This window comes from Protopterus annectens, chromosome 1.part0 (genome assembly GCF_019279795.1).
Source record: "Protopterus annectens isolate FY-2018-M chromosome 1.part0, PAN1.0, whole genome shotgun sequence".
Lineage (NCBI taxonomy): Eukaryota > Metazoa > Chordata > Ceratodontiformes > Protopteridae > Protopterus > Protopterus annectens.
Window position 1 is genome coordinate 1,415,262,182 of NC_056725.1, and position 22,109 is coordinate 1,415,284,290.

At 38.5% G+C, this 22,109-nt stretch overlaps 1 protein-coding gene across 3 annotated transcripts in view; it reads left to right on the forward strand.

Moving 5' to 3' along the window:
• CARD10 (caspase recruitment domain family member 10) overlaps positions 1-21,614 on the forward strand; it is a 738,524-nt gene extending 716,910 nt beyond the window's left edge. For all 3 annotated transcript variants that reach the window (XM_044067420.1, XM_044067404.1, XM_044067414.1), the window contains exons 20-22: positions 17,542-17,657; positions 18,200-18,315; positions 21,277-21,614. In XM_044067420.1, the coding sequence (XP_043923355.1) occupies positions 17,542-17,657; positions 18,200-18,315; positions 21,277-21,484 (440 nt within the window). In that variant the 3' untranslated portion in view covers positions 21,485-21,614. The remainder of the gene's footprint in view (positions 1-17,541; positions 17,658-18,199; positions 18,316-21,276) is intronic.
• Positions 21,615-22,109: the final 495 nt, after the last annotated feature.

A 22,109-nucleotide genomic window follows, 5' to 3' on the forward strand; every position in this document is an offset into this window, starting at 1 on the left:
AGGGCTGCTCTTTGAAACTATGGATATGATTGGGAGACCATCTTAACGTTAAGCTGGTTGCACTCCTTTGCGTATTAAATGCCTGGCTGGAGGAGTTAGAGAGGAGGAGATTTTCATTAGTTCATTTTTCCTTGTTTTTTTTTCAATATGATTTTGAAATTAAGGGATGGGTTGAGCCATGACCCAAGATATTTAAAGGAAGTTATAGTTTCTCTTGGAGTTCTGCTAAGGTCTTTTTATAGCTTAGGTGGCTCCAAAGAGCATGCTTTTGATTTTGATAAGGTTAAGTAAGTCTGGCTGATTAGTCTTTAAAATTGTGGAAGCTGAGACATTTTGTAGTTGTGAGTGAATTGTTGAGTGAGAACAACTGGATCAGGATATTACCATATCATCAGTGTATGTGATCAAAGTCAGTGGGTTATAAGGAAGTGCAAATTGGCAAAGTTGAATTACACCTTTAATGAGATGTGAGGTGATGCATCTATATATTTCAGCTTCTGCAAACTAGGTGGCACTTGGATATCAGGATGCAAATCCTGAGGTCAGGTCACAGATCTCACAGACTTAGATGGAACTGTGTGGTCCTTTAAGGTTCAGGGCTCTGTATGTAAAGGAGTAATAAAACACAAGAGTGCAGGATGAAGCTTATTGCTAAGCTCATAACATTACTTAATCACTCAAGGTTTAAACGTAAGTGCTCTGCTCTGGGATGTAGTGTAGGAATGTTAATGTGAAGCATTCTTAAGCAGAACCTAGACTTGGCTGTGAATGAAATAGACATGACACCAAGCACACCTTAAACCTGAAACCTTCTGTACTTAAACCTAGCCATAATGTTTTGGATGCTAACATTTTCTTGGCCATTCTGTATTTGCATAGCTCCTCCTAATCCCACTATAATATTCAAAGGCAGTAAGGGAAGCTCTGCAGCCTGTAGCTGAACGTTTGCTCAAATGCAGCTGTTGGATGGACACAAAGAGTATGTTTGGTTAGGAGGAAAGGCATATGGTGCTGTAGAGTGAAGCATCTGTCTGAATAGATAGGTGAGGGTAGGAGAGCCCGAGTAAGTGGTGAAAAACAATACAAAGTAGTAATTAATGCAACAATTGTAGGTAAATTTGTATTTTCAGTAGGGAATCTCCTGCCTCCAGTGACCTCTGAGTCTCTAGCACTTCACCATTAAGTAGTCCATAGTCTTCCTTATAAGCTTTTAAGGACAAGGTGGGTGGGGGAGTGGTGAGAGCTGATAACTAGAGCTTTGCTCTCATGATGTACTTCCTACTCAGGAAGTGGACATTCAATGCATGAATGCAGACTCTCCATGCTCCCAATCACATGTATCTGTTTGCTGTTATGACTACTAGTCCTCCCCTAGGCATTTTAGGTGTTGCTTGATTCATGCCTTATATCCAACAAGAATGAGCAGGTACTGTAGTCTATAAATTCCCAATTATTCCTTATGGAAGGAAAGCACACCGTCAGCTGTTCAGTCCACCCATGCACTTACACATCCCTCTCAAATTCAGGAAGCTACAGCCAGGTCACTTGCATCACACTTGGGAACACTCCATCAGTGGGCTGTAATCTACAAACCATGAGCTGATCTCATGCCAAGACATCAGATGACTTTTTAAATAATTTTTGGATCCCAGCCTCCTCCCTGCTATAGCTCCAAGCACTTATTCCGTATTGGCACAGGTACTAATATAGGAATGGGTACAGCACGGCTTAGTTAAATGAAAGCACAGCGGATGTAACCGCTGATTGTGTAATATATTCCTAATTAGTAATGTTCACTACTTATCTAAACACAGACCTTGTAAATTACCAGTGAGTGAAGTTTGTTTAACTGTAAGTATGTAAGGCAAAAACAGTGAACATACAATTAGTAAGATGCAGTGAAATAAAACATATTCTTTGTCACATCTGCCCAACTACCCCACAAAAACTGCTTCTGTTCACCTGCCTCATGACTTTTATATTCTGTTTCAGACACCATTCAACCCCTCTGTTCCAAGTACCTGGTCAAAGTCACTCTGTTTACCTACACTCCATCTCTCCTCCTGACACTGTGTTTCATGACTACATCACCACCTTTAGAAAGATTTTTTTTGAGTCATTCATATATCTTCCATTTTCAGCTACAACCCATGTCCCCTTCTCTCTCCCTTAATCCGTCCTCCATAACTCCATATGTTTGGTCTCCCTGATGATGTACTGAATGCATATCACATTTGCCCCCTCTCTTTCTGCTGATAACTAGCTCAATGAGTCTACTGTTACTTTTATCAGTCTGTTCTGATACTCCAGAGCTTAAACTACTGTTATTTACTTTCTGATGTATGCTCTCTACCTACCTGTTGTCACTGCCTCTCTGCACATCTAGATACTGTATCCCAGAAGTATCCATAATACTGCCCTAAAGAAGAAAAGGCTGTTAGCAGCATCTATTGTATATACTACCTAACTGTTCAGCCTAGTAGACTCCTGGTCTTTACCACTGTCATCTCACATTATGCTGATTCTTTTTTTCTGCACAGAGATTGATTATAAAGTCAGATATGGTTTCTAAGAGTACTTACTTACCTATGTGGATGTCATCCCAGTGCAACCTCCCAGCCTCATCATTATCATCATCACCCCCCCATTTTTCTGTTTTCTATATGGGGTCAGGGTGTTGTATCAACCATCACCCCTCTCTCGATTCAGTGCCACTCTCCAGCCTCCTTCAACAGTTATGCCTGACTGTCGCAGGTCTTGTCTCATGCAATTCATCCATCTTTGCTGGATGTCCTTGCTTCCTCTTGATCTCCTCCTGTCTCTCCCAAATTTTCTTCAAGTCATTTTTTTGCTTTCCTGCACATGGGCCTTAACAACCCCAATCTGTTGTTCTGGACCTTCTCTGTATATGGAGCTACTTTGGCTTCTGCTCTGACATCATCATTTCTTTATCTGCCTGACGGTGTGCAGCCTACCACTGGTGTCAGGCACTTCATGAACATCACCTCTAGTTTCCTCATCTGATCTGCCTTTACTGCCCAGGTTTCTGTACTGTACAGTAGTACTGGTCACACCACTGTTTTGTACACCTTAACTTGTAGCTTTTTTGGCCTTCTTGTGTCACACACTACCCCTGACATTCTGTGCCAGTAGGCTGTGGCCCCTCTGATTCTAGCTTTGACCTCCTCATTCAGATTTCCTTCTCCTCAACCACACTTCTCAGATACTTGAAGCTGTTAACCCTTTTCACTACTTCCCTTCTATCTCAGCTTTCGGCTTTTTTTGACTTCCCCTATTTGTCACCATGATGCCTATCTTGTCTGTATCAGTTTCATCCTGTGTGCCTATGGTTTTGTATTCCATTCCTCAGTCATTTGCTGAAGGTCCTGTTCAGAGCCTACCTGTAATGCCAGATCATCTGCATACAACAGTTCTGTTGACCTGTCACCTCTAGCCATTTTGCTAATGTTGCCAGTTAAACAGCACTGGGCTCAGAGCTGAACACTGATACATATCCAATCCCACTGGGAACCACACTGTGAGTCTAAATACTGTTCATATTTGTGCATTGGGTCATTGTACATAGTCTGCACCAATTTTACCAAAGTTTCCCAAATCAACTTTCTTGGGACCTTGTCAAATTCTTTCTTCATATGTAAGAATGCCCAGTTGGGCTCGTTACTCCACTTTCGCTCCTTCTCCACTGTATGTCTCACAACAAACATCAGGTCGATTGTGCTGCATCTTGATCCACATCTGAACTGCTTATCTCCCATCTGACTTTCTACTGTTCTATGTATTCATTTATCAATCACCCTCGCCAGCATTTTCATGCACTGTGATATGAGTTTGATACCTTTCTACTGCTCACAATTGTAAATCTCACCTTTGTTCTTGTATACTGGCACTAGAATGCTTATTCTCTGGTCATATGGGATACAACTTTCTCTCCATACTGCTATGAGTGCCATCTCAAGCCATTTTTCTCCTAACTCATTCATCATGTTGATCACCAGCTAGTTCTGCAGAATAGCCATATCATTTGCAAATAATGTAAATGATATAATTATTATATTGACTGTTTGCCTGGCAATATTTGTAAAATGCATTCACTCTTTGAAAAAGCATGTAATTCTCCTCTACCTATAGTATTATAACCTGCATTGTTATAATCATACTTTGAATTACTGCATCACCTTTGCTCACTGATCCTGGGTCATGACTGGAAATGGTCAGTAGATCTATTCAACAACCTTGTTAACCTAAACTAATGTCTTTCAGCTTTTCCCGGTTTGGGGTCGTCACAGCGGAACTCCGGCCTGCTAATGATTGGCAGTGGATTCTTTACAGTGCCGAGTTGCCAGCCTGATGCCCAACCTTCAAAGAAAGCACACCCATTCACGCAGGCACCTACCTGCATGTCTTTAAGCATCACACGACCGTGGGGAGGACATCCCAACTCCACACAGAAGGCGCTCCAGCCGGGAATCGAACAGGAGAACCTGTGAGGCGACAACGCTAACTGGTGCACCACTGTGGCTTGTATACATAAATACATAAATAAATAAATAATTATCTGCTATGACCTCATTTGAGCCTGCTGCATTCCCTGCCTTCATTTTCATTTCTGGCAGTGATGTTCATACTTCTTCTAGGTTGGGCTCTTCATCTTTCATTGCGGGCTGTATATAGGGCGGTTATGTGTGGTTTTCTCCATTCAGAAGCTGTTGAAAGTACTCATTCCATCTTCTTTTGATGTCCTGTGCAGTGGTTAGCAGATTGTTGCTAGCATCCCTTATGAATGGTGTCTGATGACTACCTTCTTTATCTTTATGTCTTTGCCTTGCAACCTGATAGAGGTTTTTTGTGTCATCTGCTGAGTCACTTTCTAGAAGTTGCTAGAGTACCTCTGATGTCTTGCTCTTTGCTATTGTAAAAGGCCTCTTTGTTAATCAACCAGTATTCCTTCTTAGCCTGGTCTTCCTTTTCTATCTCACAGTTTTTCCTGCACTTGTTTCTTTTGATAACATCCTGGAGTTCTGAATTCCACCACCCGCTTTCCTTATATACCTTATTTCCACACTCGGCTCATCCACTTCTCTGTTCTATAGTCCTCATACAACATGCTGTTTTGTGGTGCTGCCATTCTTCTTTGACTCCACCTACTTCCACTTCTTCCTGAGGTGCTAGAGCTCTGAGCATTTCCTTGTACTCTTGTGCTTTCACTCCAGTCATCTTCTAGATCTTCAGCCTAGGCTCTGTTAACCTTAGCGTCTTCTCTGACCATTGCTTGCAGTTGATTGCTGCCTCTAATGGTTTATGTTTTGGGACATCTGTTTCACTGGGGTTGACTCTGCAATCTCTGATTCTACGCCAGTGCCCTTTCCTTACTAGGAGGAAGTCTACCTGAGTTGTATGTTGGCTACTCTTGTACATGTTCTTGTGACTCCCTCTCTCAATGAACCATGCGTTGGCTACCATCAAACTACTTGCTAGACAGAAGTCTAAAGTGGTACCTCCTTCTTTATCCCTGTGGTCCCACTCATGAGGATCCAGGCAGACCTCATATACTGTATTGTCTGTCCTGATTTGAGTATGCAGGTCACCCATTAACAACACCAACTCATGTTGTTGTGCTTTATCTAGCAGGCCCTACAACTGCTGCCTGAATTCATTATTTTCCTCGCCATCCCAGCCCAGTTTTGGGGCATAGGCTGAATTATGAATAAGGCCCCTATATTTACACTGGAGTCTGATTTCCTTGAGTCTGTAACGAGTTCTGATGACATTGCTCATGCTCTTCAGAAGCCTCTACATCACGACAATTCCCACACCATTTTTAGTCTGTCCTTCTCATGAGTAATAGACTCTGGATCCCAAGCCAAGTTGCTTTGCTGCACTGCCCTTCCATCTTGTACACAGGATGTCCAGTCTCCTCTTTACCTTCATGTCATCCACTTCTAAGCTGCATCTTGTCAGTGAACCTATATCTTGTGTAGCAATCCTTAGTTCATTTTTGGCTAATTGATTGGTTTTATGTCCAGTTTTCACCCAAAAGAGCTATCCTAGGTAACCCAAGCTTGGCAACTGGACACCATCTGGCCAGTAACTTATTGACTCAGGTTGATGAGCTTTTGTGTGGGCATACACTGATCAGCAGGAGCATACAGACCTCTTCCTCCATTATCATGGGTTCCTGGCATAGGTTGACGCAAGCCAAGGTCCTCAATACCCTTTTCACCATCAAACACCCATGTTCATTTTTGGTGATCATATCACCTAGAGCCACTCTCCTGCCTATGGATTATATAGCTTTATTTATTACTCATGTTAAATTCTTCTCAAAAATTATTAGCTTAAGGGTGTGCACATTTATGCAACTAGCTTATTGTACATTTTTTTATTTTTTTTTTTATATTTTTCCCCTAACAGATTTGTTTGATTTTCAATTGAATTGTATAAGTTATTGGTCACATTAAAGGTGGCAAAAGTTTTGAAATAATTTTATTGTGGTCTCATTTTTTATATCACAAAAACCTGGCATTTTAACAGGAGTGTGATCACTTTTTATATCAACTGTATATACCAATTCTGAGATCATCATATCTCGGAGAAAAGGGAATATTATGAGAAATGGCATTACGGATTTAGTATATGTAAGTCCAATTGTTTGGCCATTCAGTCTCTATATTTTAGGACTCGCTCTGGCAGGTCCGACATTTCAAATGGTTATCCTTCTGGCTCTGTGATAAGTTAATCTGATCTAAAATGTCAAATGTTTAAACAGTAAAAAAGGTGTTTTGTTTAAATAGACAAATAGAAAACAAAATGTATTTTAGAAATTAAAAGATGAGTCTTGAGTTCTATTTAGTATTGCACAAGTTATTTTGATTCAAAATGTGAGACCATTTTAGAAGCAGAAGCTGTTGCAGTTGCTATATTCAAAAGCAAGAACACAAACAAAATGATAGCTGATGTCAGCAGATCTTTAATGGACATAGAAAAGATATATTCACAAACTAAATAAGTCTAGTATATAGGCTCTCACACTACAGAATCTGAGGGAGAATTTCCTACCTTAAGGAATGAATGTTCTTGAGTTCACAGGGAGGGGGGTAATAGTTAAAAAGGCAGGGGAGCAAAAGCACATAGAAAAAATACTACTATATTTAGAGAGGTAGTCTCTGTTAGTGTCACTGTGCAGCTTAACAGTGAAGTACAAGAAAGGAGAGAACAACAGTGTAGATTACATTTTCAGACATCTACAAGTATCTAAAGGAAAAAAAAAAAGATTTGTAGAAGTAACAAAGCAATTCTATAAATACACTGGTAGAGTATTCAGTAATAAAACTGATAACGTTAGGGGAGACTAGAGACTGAAAAATGTATTTCCAAATTTAAGCAGTTTTTTCACGTCAGATAGTTAACACAGGAAATACTTATATGAGTCAGATCTGCCAGAAAAAAAGACAATATGGAGCCTGCAAAACTGATATCACAGTATAATAGCAAATATGTGCTAAGAAGACAATAGGCTGATAATTCCATCTATTTTTTGTAACAATCCACCGAAAAAGTCTACAGACCTCATTTAGGGGTTAAAAAAAAAAAAAAAAGCATTGAAAATTCGGTTTTGAGGAACAAATCAGTTAATCGAGTTTATGCTAATTGACTGTGTACTGTGCAAAGTAAATACAAATAAAAATGCAGCTGCTCCTCTGCAGATTTCCTACCTACAAAAACATTGTGGTCAAACACTGGTATTTTTCTTTATGGTGCAGAAGGGGATCCCATGAAAGGGAATATTTACCTGCCTTATTTGATGAATATTCCAGATTTCCACTGGTGAACCTTTAAGTTTAATGTATGTTCTTTCAGTACAGGACAATATATTTGCCAAGTTTGAAATCATATAGACTACTGAAAGTGACAAAGGTCCCTTATCTAGAAATTCATTTGACTAAATATGTATAAGCTTAGGGATACCTCACAAAATATCTCCCATGTCACAGTAGGAGAACTGAATGGTGGAAAACTTTTAGTCTGACACTGGTGAAGCTGTGACATGGCATCTGTCAAATGGGTAGCTTGAAAACAACAGGCTTTTATAATGTTGAGAAGTTACAGGAGTGTGATATGCCTAGTTATTTGTGAACCACATCCAGGACTAATGTTTACTCACATGTCTAACAGGAAAAGTCATTCAGTAGATCAAACAGAGCCAGTGAAATCCTCTAAGAAAGGATCATCTACAGAAGAACAAAATTACGTGGACAAGAAAGGCCAGGCCATAATGTATGGTTTTAAGGTGGAAAAAAATGTACTGATGAGTCAGCATAATAAGGTATTTACCCATGTTACTTCATTCCGATGTAATGGCTACTACTGAGCATGAACAAGTAAAATAACAAAAATAATGACAGCGAAAATTTACGATGCAAGTTCCGAAAACAAATGCACTAAATTTAAAATTATGATTAATTAAATACAAAGTGAACAGATGGACATGGTCAAAAGTTGAAACTGCTAGTCTCTGTAAGTATCCTACTGGACTCACAACAGACCTTCAGAAAAGGTGGAACATAAGGGAACTTCTGAAGTAGGACTGTGTCTCACACACCCACATGTGGGATGGTAGCTGCTTCAAGAGGAAAGAAACAAGATAAAAAAATGAACTCCTACCTGACATCTCCAATCAAGCACCTGGAACATCCGGCAGGTCTACCATAGATGACCGGAGTTGTCTTGTTGGAGCATAAGGCCTCAACAACTCCTAGAAATAAGCAGGCCCCAGATCATTTAGGGTGCAGTAAGCATGAGCTAAGACCTTATACATACATCTGGTCATAACTGACAGCCAGCACAAATCCCATAAGACTGGCATGGCAAGGCAGTTCTAGATACGATATATACACCAACCTAGACATGGAATTTTGCACCTGCTGCACACATTACAAGTCATGATCAAAAGACACTAGATACAGAGCATTGCTGCACTAGAGGTTACCATCACCCCCAGATACGATCTTTGTAGACAGTGCCTAGTCTGGATTGTATTCCTAATGTGGAAATAGTATGTCTTGAAAGTAGCATACACCTGGTCATGAAGAATTAGTTTTCATTAAGAGCAACACCCAGATCACACACATACAAAGAAAATTCCAACTGACTATCTCCATAGATGACCATAGGTGACCAATGGACGAAGAAGGGAAAAGATTAGTTGGATGGACTGTAGTAGACACCACCATTGCCTCATTCTTGGCTGCTGTTAGTTTTAGTGGATTAGTATTTATCCACTCAATCTGCGGTGGTGCAGCGGTAGCATTGGTGCCTCACAGCAAGAGGTTCTCCCGTTCAATTCTCGGCTGGAGTGCAGGGAGTGCCTTTTGTGTGGAGTCTGCATGTCCTCCCCGCGGTCGAGTGGCGTTCCGAAAGACATGCATGAATGGGCATTCGTTAAAGGTTGGTTGTCGAGCTAGCAACTCGGCACCATAAAAATCTACTGCCAATCATTAGTGAACCGGGAAAAGCTGAAAGACCAATAAAAAGTATTTATCCACTCAAAGGTGGAATCCAGGCAGTCTTGTAGGTTTGTAAAATCGTACACAGTACCTGGAGAAAAGGAGAGGGAAAGCTTAAAATCATTAGCGTATGTTTGATAAGAAGCACCCCTCTTTCCACTGACTTCCTCAGCAGCAGCATATATATGGTGAATGGCAAAAGAACCAAAATCAAGCCCTCTTGTACGTCACATACCTTGGGGGGTCAAAGTCTGACAAATTTAAACCAGTCATCACCCACTGAATATGATGAGAAAGATGCAATATGAACAAGTGCAATTTTGTACTAGTTAACTCACAATACATTCTCAGACATTCGATCATTATCCCATAATCCACAGTGTCTAACAGAGTTCAAGCATGAGCAATATCAATTACTTCCTTGGTTTCAATGCCATGAGAAGGTTACTGAGTAACTGAATAACTTTTGTCTTCATACTACATCATGGTCTAAAATTAGAATGAAAAGAAACCAACAGGCCATGAAGCATTAACAACAGAATATCTGAGTACAGGATACTGTCTTAATAACCTTCCCTAGGAAAGTAAGATTAGAGACAGGTCAGTAGTTCTACAACTTTGAATCCAAAGAGTAGTTCTTGAGAATCAGGGAAGCCAAAGCCTCTTTCAAAAGGATTAGAAACTTCCCTTTTCTCAATGAAGATTGAACAGTACAGATAATTACTTGTCCACAAATCTCAGTACAGGCCTTAATCAATCTTCTAGACTTAGGGTCCATTGCATGTCAGATGCAGGGCTGAAACTGTGTCCACAAGCCAGTCATAACTGCTATATTTGAACTCTGTCCTGCTCCAATCTGTTTCCCAACCCAGATGAATGATCGTACTGGCCAAGCAATCCTGGCCATATTTCTCTGCAAAGAACTGTGTAGCTTCCTTACACTCAAAAGTGGAACAAAAGCATCTGAGTGTCCAAAAAAACTAGGTTGCACAACCTGCAGACAACATGAAAAAATGTAGTTGGATGATTCAGTATAGCAGAGATCCACTCTATAAAAGGAGTCTTCTTAGAGGAGATCTCACTCTGGTGCGAAATATAATGTTAATCCAGAACAGGATGGTCTTTCAGCAGATGCATCGTCTCCATCTACACTCATGACTCCAATGCAACTTTGACCACATATCATGGTCATTATACCACGGCTCAGTGCAGATCAAAGGCCTGCAACATATTGTTTCCTGGGGTAATCAAATGCAGAGCAATTGAACAGCATAATTATATGCCACAATAGATCATCTGGACTGTCCACACTGATTCCCTCACATAATTGGTCAAGGCTGGGACAAGATGACAATATCAGAATTTAGTGTTCTCAGATCTGTACACTTGAGCAGTTCAGGTGGTAGAGGGCTAAAACAGGGAGTCCAAGCCTAAAGTATAGTATACAATGGCCTGGTCAGGAAATAGTCTGTACAACCAAATATCTGGCCTTAGGAGTAAGCTGGAAAAACAAGTCCAGTATGTGACACCCATGCCCTGGCTCAGCAATCAAGGAGCCTCAGTCCTCAACACTAACACCAGTGAGGGGCGTCTTATATAGGAGGAAAGGATAACAAATACACACAGTAAAGTACAATTTCCCTTAAGAGCACACAGAGATCACAGTCAGTTTGGGGCTGGTCGCTCCCTTGCTCTCCAGGTCCCCAATAAGACTCCCCACTGGCACAGCTATAGAGTCCAGATCTCAGCCTAGTGGGCAAGCTAAAACCACCAGCACCATGTCTGTCCAACCAGTGCTTCATGTCCCTGCCCAAGTAGCTGACACACACACTCACACACACACACACACACACACACACACACACACACACACACACACACACACACACACACACACACACACACACACACACACACACACACACACACACACACACACACACTTTGAAAAGAGTTTATATAACCACACAGACACTCCTGGGGAAGGCTGGCACAGGTTCTCCATCTGTACCCCTTTTCCCAAACTATACAGTAGTACCAGCTGCCACCACCCACTAATATTTATCAGCTACTCATAGGCCCTTAAAAGTGTGTCCAATTATTACTGTGCAATATTATTATTCATTTGGAAGTATAGTCCAGGGCTAAAGCTATAGGAGTGGCTTTTTTACCAAAGGCATGCAAGTACTCTAAAGAGCTTAAATTATCTCTACAAAAACAGCCACAGTTGAAAAGGTTTACAAATATTTAATAACAAATAGTCAAAACACAAGACAATACTTTTTACTACACAGTGCTAATCAAAAGTTCAGAGATCACAGAGAAATAATTAAAATAATTCAGTAGTACAGTTCTGACATCACAGAAAAACAATTAGGCTAATCTTTCTAGTTTCTAGCTATTTCTAAGAGAAAACACAAGTCTAAGATAAACTTACATATAGAGCAAAGGCAGTGATGAGTTGGATGGTCAAGACAAACATGCTTAATGCTCTCTGATTCTCTCTGTTTTTAAAATCTCATTCCTGGTTCACATTACATAATTTTTCACACTTCCCTGGGTTCCCAGGCTAATAGAAACTACATTTACATTCTTCACCTCTCTAGGCAGAAACCAAGCAATAAAGAACATTTATGCATGCAAATTCTGGCCATTAACAATTCCTTCATCTAGACCGTCCGGAGCCATGTTTACATAAAAAGGGTCACAAGATGCTTTACTTGGTCAGCAGAGTGCACCATTGTTACATTTTTGCAGTTTTACATATAACAGCATTTTTACCATTTAAGACAACAAGCCTGTGGTTTACATTAATATTTACAGATGACAGAATTATCCCCAAAATTTTATCTGGCTAGGCTGGGAGCCTTCACCCATATCTTCACACAGTAAATGATTAAACATGGGTTGGGAGGGTGGCCTAATGGTTAAGGTGTTTGCCTTATAAACACAATGTTCAGGGTTCGAGTCTCACAAGGGATAATTGACTAGGCTTAAAATGGCTCGCAAAGGCAGTTAGCCTAGTACTAATCTATGAACCTAATCTATGAACCTATATGGACCACAATAGAAACAACATGTGTGAAGCCAGCTGTCTCTGTTAAACACAGGAGCTCCAGTACAAGTTCACATGGCTATCTGCTGCTTGATCGCAGGAAAATGTACTGTGGATGAAACTCATCAAATCAATGAGTTTCCCTACCCATTGTTTTCTAACAAAATAAAAACTCCTGCCAAGGAATCTGTGGGGGGCTGTGCCCCCATATTCTCTAATTTATATAAACCAACCCAGGGTCACACAATATTGGGAAAAGAGGAGAAAATAGTGGGTGAAGAAACTCATTGACTGGATGGGTTCTACCAGTGGTGAGTTTTGCTGCAATAAGCACCCTTGCACCCAATAGCATATCTCATTGTTAACTCAGACATTAAAGATTCTGAGAATTAACCACCATGAGGATGTCTTCATCAGATCAACAAAGAGATCAGAGAGCTCTTACTAAAAATCTTCCTGGTAACCTGGGTTGGATGATACACTAGGATAAATTTGCAATTCACTCCTGTCCCACAGACAAATTCAAGTGGTTAAGTTTCTGCAGCAATAATTTTGGGCAACATTAGGCAAGATGAAAAACAAATGGCCAACCCCAATCACCCTGTCTACCCAAGTATCCATTCCTGGGGCTATGAATCACATTATAACCTGGTGAAACACAAAATCTCAAGCATGGCTCTTTTATTCTCCACTGCCTGCCAACCATTAGTTATCCTTCAGTCAATTAGCTGGTCCATTCATTCTCCAGTGGGTAGAAGCCAGTTATGGGAGGCTATCATCCAGACATACACACTCACAGCCATGAGGATGTAGTGCCTTCCACTTCGAGCATGCACATTTCACACATGCCCCATAAAGATCATCACACTAATATGAATTGGCAGGACCAAGTATATATATATATATATATATATATATATATATATATATATATATATATATATATATATATATATATATCCAGTCCAGTGCTGCATAACATGCACCTTACTCCCCAGTAAGTGCTAGTACTACAGTGAGTTGTACCACCACCCTCACCCCAGGAGGGTGAAATGGTCTCCTGCCTTGTTCTTCCAGTGTCCAAGCTGCTAATCAGTCTCAGACCCTCTGGATCTAAGTTGGTGCTTTTTTCTTCTAAATCATGGAGCTGAGCTCTAAATACCAGCCGTTTTGAAAGGGAAAATAATTTTCATAGGAGACATAAAGTAAAAGCATAATAAACTTTTATTGTATATATATATATATATATATATATATTGTATCACGTTTATGCAAGGAAGGTGGTGATGTGAAATACTGGAAATATATAAAAATGCACTTCCCACAGTTCAGCCTTCATTGTGAAAAAAATAAAGTGTGTCCCAGCTAGAGAATAACAGGTAAATGGAAAGAAGTTGTGATGAATTCCAGAGTGATACCCCCTCCCCCCATCAGTTGTATCCAGCCTTCAAGCACTCTGGAAAGAGTTAAAAAGAAATCAGACTTGCTATAGCCCATGGAAGAACTGGTAATGTGGCTGGAGCATAAACAAATGAGCTGATGGGTTGCAAGCTGAAGCTGCAGGTAAGAATCAGGTTGTTTCCAAAACAGTGAAATTGCCATGCAAATGACTTAAAGGGTAGTTGATTCTCACCACTGAAACTACACCTGACTGACTCATTACACATTCTAAGAGAACATAGACTAATATTTGATAGTAACTCTTAAAAGCAACAGTTCAGTTGTCAAAATTGGAAGTGACAGTCTGTTTGGCCTGTTAAATCCTGATCCCATTTGCTATTTTTCCATGAAAAGTAAAGAATACTTTTTCCTTGAAAAATAAGTCGTTCTTTATGTGATCATTTGATAACAGCGTTATTGTGCTTTTATAGTAGCTAGACACATGCATAGTTTTCTTGCTTTGATTAACATGAGACATGCCTTTTGGCCATACTCTTTGTTATTTTTGGTATTTACAAGACACTGCAGACCATTCTCCAGATGTTTGCCAGATATCTGGACAAAGTCTGCAGCTAATCTGTCTTTTTACACCTGCATCTAACTCCATGCCATAGTCAGAGATACTTGCATTGTTTCTTTGCTTTATGCACCCTAATATCACTCCTTGCAGTGCTCTATCCCCTACTCGATGTACCCCCTCCTATGCAGTCTGCATTCAGTGTGCATTACTTGCATTTTTTACATGCATTTCCTTTGTACCATGTCTTAACTACCTTCATTTGAAAATATTAAGTATTTCCTCCCTGTTTCTACCCAGACCTTTATATTAACCCTTTTCCAGAGCTTGATGACATATAAAGAAGCACATTTTCCCTTCCAGTCCATGTTTCTTGATGTTCTTCTATTTAAAACCAAGTCACTTACTAGCAACCCATATCATTCATATTAATAATTTCTGTTGGAGTTTTTGCTCTGCCAGCCTGCTATACAAGTTAACTTTTAGGGCACAAACTCAGTCTGACCAATTTTCTTATCAGTCATGCATAAAGAGAAACAAAATGAAATGCCAAGCAAAAATCTAGGTGTACTGTATGCATACCACCTCCTTATTCAACTATGTCAGATAACTAGTCAAAATAATGTATCAGATTAATTCAGCATGATGCTCTGACTTGTGAAGCATTGTTTCGTTAATCCCCATCCCTACTCCCCTATAATTATTGATATGCTAACAGAGTATGTATTTTAGAAAGTAAGTTCATTCCAGGTGGCACAGTGGTTAACATCACTGACACTTATTACTTGCTTCACTGCTTCGGTTCTTGGCTACATTGCCTTCTGTGTGAAATCTGCATGTCCTTATATGTTTGTATTAGTCTGTCTTGTGTCCAGTGAGTGGTGATATACGGTCTGCCTCTGCCTTGATCATGAATTGTTTTAGGCAAGTAAATGGAGAATGAATGTCTGACTCCATTCCACAATTAAATAAAACCAGCTAACCTGTGATTTTTGTTTCACATATTATTTCACCCCACATGTGTGAAGGGGAGTCATATTTATCTTCAGGTCTTTGTACACCACACCATTCTTCTATGATGTAATAAAAGTGAATGTCCACAGCATCGCTAGGTCTTCCCTTAGTGCTTTTAAAATTTAGAGATGAAAATTATCACATCCTATTACCATAAATGATGTTCTGCTAATACACTTGAAGAATATGAGCAGTTGGGGGTTCATGTGTTCTCCCCAGTCTGGCCATATTAAGTCTAGTCTTATTAGCAGCCAGGAAAGCCATCACCCAACACTGGAAAGATACTTCCCCTCCATCAGTAGAGGAATACTGGCCATGTACTCAAACAAATTTATCATTGTAAATGGCAGATCACCCAACAAAAGAGTACAGAAAATCCTTTCTTTATGTGGCAGCCCTTGTGTAGAATTATCCTGGATCAGAGGCATTATAATATGTAGTTAAATACTTGACATAAGAGGTTTCATGACAGATGATAAATAGATCTATCTACACACTTTGCTTGCCTACACTTTGTGGCTCTAGAGAGGATGGGCCTAGTTTGTGGTCTCTACCTTATCTACTCATACCTGATGTTACTACTTAATTAAAAGTTTCATAAGTTACATGATAATTGAATAGCAGATTTAATATTGACATTAGTGATAGTTTAGCAATTGCAACTTATTAATAGGAATAGACTTTATTATTTTATAATGCCTCTGTTCCTCACCATTGACATATCTATATACTGCACATCTGACTGAATTATGAGGAAAAGATGGGTTTGTTTCATGCATAGTAAATGTTTTGTATTAAGTTATAAGTGTAATAAAAAGAAATAAAAAAAGAAAATAGGCACCTATATCTAGTTCCTACTACACTTAAGCATATATCATATGCGGCAGACCATTTCCTCTGAGATGTAATCATTTTTTGATACTTCATCTAAACTCCAGGCCACGGCTAGACAGAAAGCTAATAGTCATTACCCCATTAGATGTCAATAGTCTGGTTCTTTTACACTGCATAGACCTCTGTGTATGTTCAACCCACATCCGAAAGGACGTTCATAAAACCAGCTTCAACTTTATGGAACTTCATATCATCTGACATTAGAATTCCTTGATATTTACAATCATTCAGAAATCTCTGCTAACCTATTTAGCAGGTTCTACTCACAGTAAATATTTTCCAATTTAAACTTCTGTTACTTGCACTCCATTAAATTTCATTTCTCATTTTCTTTAGCATAAAAAAAATCACACATTACTATGCTCTTCATAAAACTTCTTTAATTTTTATTCACTTGCAGTCAGGATACTTAATTGCAGCTGCAATTCATTAACCTTTTTTCACTGGTTCTGATTTATAATACTAAAATTTCCTCTTTACCTCTGTTCTTTTTTCATCATCTTTCTCTACTTTATAACTACTTTTTGTTACCTCAGTGTCACTGTATCTTTCATTTCACTCTGACAGCACAATAAATCCTCAACATTTCTATCCAGAGCCCCTTATATGTTGTTACTAGAAGCACATATATTTATAGGTACAAATAAAATACTGTGCTATTGTACTGATATAGCAAAACAGCTTGTTTAATGTATGTTATTCTAGAAAAGTCTATAGCATTGTAGTCTTAATTTGTCCTACTACAGTGTGAACTTTTCTATTTCCTGGGTTGTACCTGAAAATGGTCTTCATACAAGCACACTTACACACATAACAAGTAAATAAAGAAGTGCTGATACCTTTTGAAAAATGGTCTTGTGCAGTTCAAGGTAATGGATTTAAAACAAATTGTTATGTTTCAGTGAGACTGTCAAATGAATTTAAGTGGTATAGTGATCACTGGGTTAAAGATTTTGATACATTTTCCTAGTTGTAAGGGAAATCTGTAGGTGAGAAAAATATAAAATAAAGAAACCAGGAAAAGTTGGATTGTGAGATTTTTTTTAATTTATTGTTACTATATTAAGTGCTAATATTCTTTTCTGTTATCTTCTCAGAGGTCATCAACAAAGAAGACGTAATAAATTCATCAGAGGTGTTCTTGCTACGAAACACCGATGAAACCAAAGCCGAGTATGTTAGGTTACAATCTATTCAAGCCTGCATTGCAAAGGTACATGCAAATATTTACAGAAATTACCTAGATATGGAGGAAATGAATACACTGTCTAGGTACAGGGTGCAGGAAACTGTAATGAGAAAGTTTAGAATTTAGGTGCATTACAAATACTATCAAGTCTCCAGAAATATGTAATCTGTTCTTAGTAAAGGTCGTGGATCCTTTACAAAATATGACAAAGTCTGAAAATGTCTCAGAGAATAGTAATAAAGCCTACATGTTTTTTATTCAATGATTTCTTGGACCAAATAGTGGAATGGGTGAATCTTTAAACATATAGATGTATGATTAATGACTCGTGTAGTTTAGAAAACACAGAAAGCCTAATGAAGAATTAAACCTTAAGGACAGACAGTCTGTGTTTAAGAGAGTAAATTACTTTTCCAATCAAGGTTTAAGTTTTAGTATATGTAGTAAACATTCTGAGTCTGTTTTTTTATCTAAAACTTAGTAATAGTTTTGTGTGTGAAGATGTTCAAAGCTGAATGTTCACATTACTGAATATTCTGTGTATTTTGTTTCTTCATTTTTTTCAGAATAAGCACTGTTTGTTAAAGCTGGAAAATCAGTGTTTCTCCCAGTTAATCAGATACAAAATATACCCAATAATCATATACATCAAAGTGACAAAGAAAAACCTCCCAAAATGCAGGTAATGCTACAAAATCATTTAATAATATTTATACAATTTTGTTACATGTTGTTATGTATGATTCACCTATAAAATTGACAATGTACTTTTAGGACTGCAGCCATGGATTCAAACAGGACATTGTATGAGTTCAGATTTATAATATTGTATTGCTATAATTAAATGAAATGTGCTTCCATGATGTTGAATAAAATAATGTTTTTCCAATATCTGGGATATCTAGCTCAAATAGTATAAAGTGTTGTTAAATAAAGGTATTCATCATGTTGAGTATGTAAGACTTACCATGAACAATGCATAAGTGATCAGTAATACAAATGAGCCAATGTGATGACAAATTGTTTCCATACAGAGAAAGACACCGCCACATATCAGGCACAGTGAAGCAGGTGACAACTATGAAGAGCTTATAGGTTTCACCCTTAAATGTGCCCCTTATGAAACATTACTGCAGTCATTCTCATAATTAAAGATCAAACTGCCAAATACACAGAGGACTATAAGCCTTTTTTACATTCTCCAGCAGTAGGATAAATATTTGAGAAAATGGTACACAGCAATTTCCAAACTTCTTGACCAATGTGGCATTCTCACTCAGCATTGATAATTATCAAGCAGAATGCCTCTGTGAGTTGTATCTCACTAAAGATATCAAACAAAAGTTCCTAACCAGTTCACAGGTGTAAACTCTCTGAGCTTCCAAGAGAGGCTGAAAGCTCTAGCATTATATTTAGTGTGTTACAGACATCAGAGAGGATCACTATGCATTGCTTACTGCACCATTAGAGATATGATTGTCCTGGACCTCCAGTATCTTTGCAAGTTAATATATCCACCAATACTAAAAGCATGGACCTCAGTCTTCACTAGCAGCTAAATAAAACACAGTGGAGAGACATGCTTATAAATAAGCACCTCCCAAACTTCTGGAATAGACTTCCTTGCATTTTAAGCAGTACAACCCACAATCTTCCTTTACACATAAAGTAGATGGCTGGATAGCTATCCATAAATTTACTGACTGACAGGTACAGACATTCTACAGAAGGAGGTTTGGCCTGAGGGAGGGTACTGGAATTGTGTGAATAGTCATATGACTCAGTAGCTTTGTGATATTTATGAATATGCAATCAGTCATGTTCAGTGTTATGACCAGGATTTAGTACAGTCACTGCATTATGGACAGACACTGAACTTATCCAGACATACAGAGGGACAACCTTACTTACAGCTAGAGTATCTGTATACTTGAAAAGGTCTCTGACAACACAAATCATATACTACACGGGGTCTATGTCATAAAACCGAAAACGCAAACTCTCAAACGCTCACATGAGCGAATAATCACAAACTCAAAATTGGTATTATGGGGGGCTGCGCCCCCCACACACCCCCTGCTAAATATATATTCCTACTCCGAGATCGCACTACAGTGAGGAAAGGGCAAATATTCCAGTCTTCACTGTACTGCGATCCCAAAATACCACTTTTGAGTTTATGATTATTCGTTCATGTGAGCGTTCAAGACTTTACGTTTTAGTCGTTCTAAAGTAGACCCTACTACATGTTGCATAACTCTTACTTATATCCAATAGTGCATGCTGCTGGCTCACAAATTAGTTAAGTAGCCAGACATTTATTTTCAAATTCTACAAATCACCTTCACCTATTGGTGCTTTATCCACTGATACTCCCAAAGCATTTGTGTGGTGCTGGGACCACTAGCATGTTTCCCTTATTACAAACTCCCTTACCTTCACACTTCCATTAAACAAAACCATTCTATGCCAAAGACCTTGTCTTGTTTAGAAGTAGCCCTTCTTTTATAACTGTTCATTTTTTTCTCCTACAGGCCTCCCAGTTGCTATCATCAGGAAAATAAACTCAGTCCTCTTTGGCATACCCAGCAGATTGATAAAAGACATATTTCCATCAGTGATACAGTGGTGCTTGTCTAGAACAAGTATCATGATTTAAATCTCTAGCTCTATGGCTAAACCATGTTATTTCTTCTGCTGCCCATGTCACCCTAATCATTACCAAAGCTACTTAAACACCCAAAATGTGTTTTAAAACACGAGATTACTTGCCTCACATGTAGGCTATACATTGCTTAAATCCTAATTCCTGAAATTAAATCTGCATTGCTAATGAAGAAATTCTACCTTTTAAGGCACATGTTGGTTGACACACATAAAAGAAACTGCAGAAACATTCTGCAATGTAAATTAAATTTCTAGTGTTGCACGTTACCACAGTTCTTATTTGTATTTTGGAATCCATGCTCTTCATTGTGAAGAATTGTGTATTTAACACATCACATTCAGTTCCTACCTGATTTACTTCCACACAACGTGGATGGGGTGTAGTAGTATCATTAGAATTACTATCTATCCCTTTTGTGACAGCTAATAAATTTGTGAAACACTTGTTTCTTCTGTAACCAAATTTACATTCATGGCCTAACTAACCACTTAATGTGCTGCTACTCAGAAACAATTGGCCACTGTCTGTTAATAAGTATCGCAGAAGAGTTGCCTCCAGAAGTTGTATTAAATACCAGTAATGATTTTTGTTCATTTTGGCAACGAGTTATTCCTCTGCTGGGGGGGGGGGTGTAACTACAGCTATGTGCACAGATGAAAAATGGTCTGCATGTTGATATTTAATATAAGCATTTGTTTATTTCTGTAACTGAAGTGGCATTTTATCAGAGCAGTGGTGTATTTCAACACTTATGATTATTATTCAGATATTGCTACATTTACACAATGTAATCAAATACTTACCCAATATATTTGTTTCTTCATCTGGTACTGTAGTATAGCACAAGCTAAGAGCTGCACACCTTGTTGGGAAGTTATTATCTCACCAACTCCTTTGAATTCATGTTGTTAATAATTATCTTTATGAATTCACATGTGCTTGTTTTTCCTGACTGTATTCGTATTTTGCTCATAGGAAGCTGATGCCAAGTTCTGAAACAGGTAACACAGATGTTCTGACTTTATGCCAGGCAGAGGAGAAGCAATTGGAAAAACTTCCATGCTTATATTCTGTTGTAGAGCCAAACAATTGGGGAAGGAGTGAAGAGCTTATAAGGGTCGTGCGAGATCAAATTCAAAAGGAGCAGAAAAAAGTCATCTGGATTGAAAGTGACTGGATATAAAGTCTTTGATGGAATAAAAACAACACTGGTGGTGCATTCATTTTAATACGATGGACTCTGGTTTCTAAGACTCACATCCACTACCAACTAAATTTGTTGAAATATGCAATAAAACATTGTTTGAATTTTGTGAATTGTTTGTAACTGTCTGGATTTATGTTTTCTTTCCAACTTGAGTTACCTGCTTCTTTTTTCCCTTGGTCACTTAAGAAAAACAGTTGTCATTTCCTCTATAGATTTTCTGGAAATGATAGACATAACTGAATTTGTAGTTCATATCAATAACTGTGTAGTCCTTCCTTTCTAATCATTTCTGAGGTCATTTGTGTCAATCTAAAAATCTTTGTTAGCAGTAATTTAATTTGTCAGTACTGCTGTCAGTTTACCTGAATTCACAAAGAAGTGTTTTTAACAGAGGTAACCCTTAGAGAGGCATTCTGGAATTCACAATAGATACCTATAGAGTGTAAGCTTCAGAGGCAGAGTAGTTCAAATGAAACCAAAAAGAGACAATACAAATATATACACACAATACAATACTTGGAAGAGCAGTATATACTATATTCAGTGAAAACAATGGGACTGATATAAAATTATACTTTGATGATATTTTAGTGAATATACT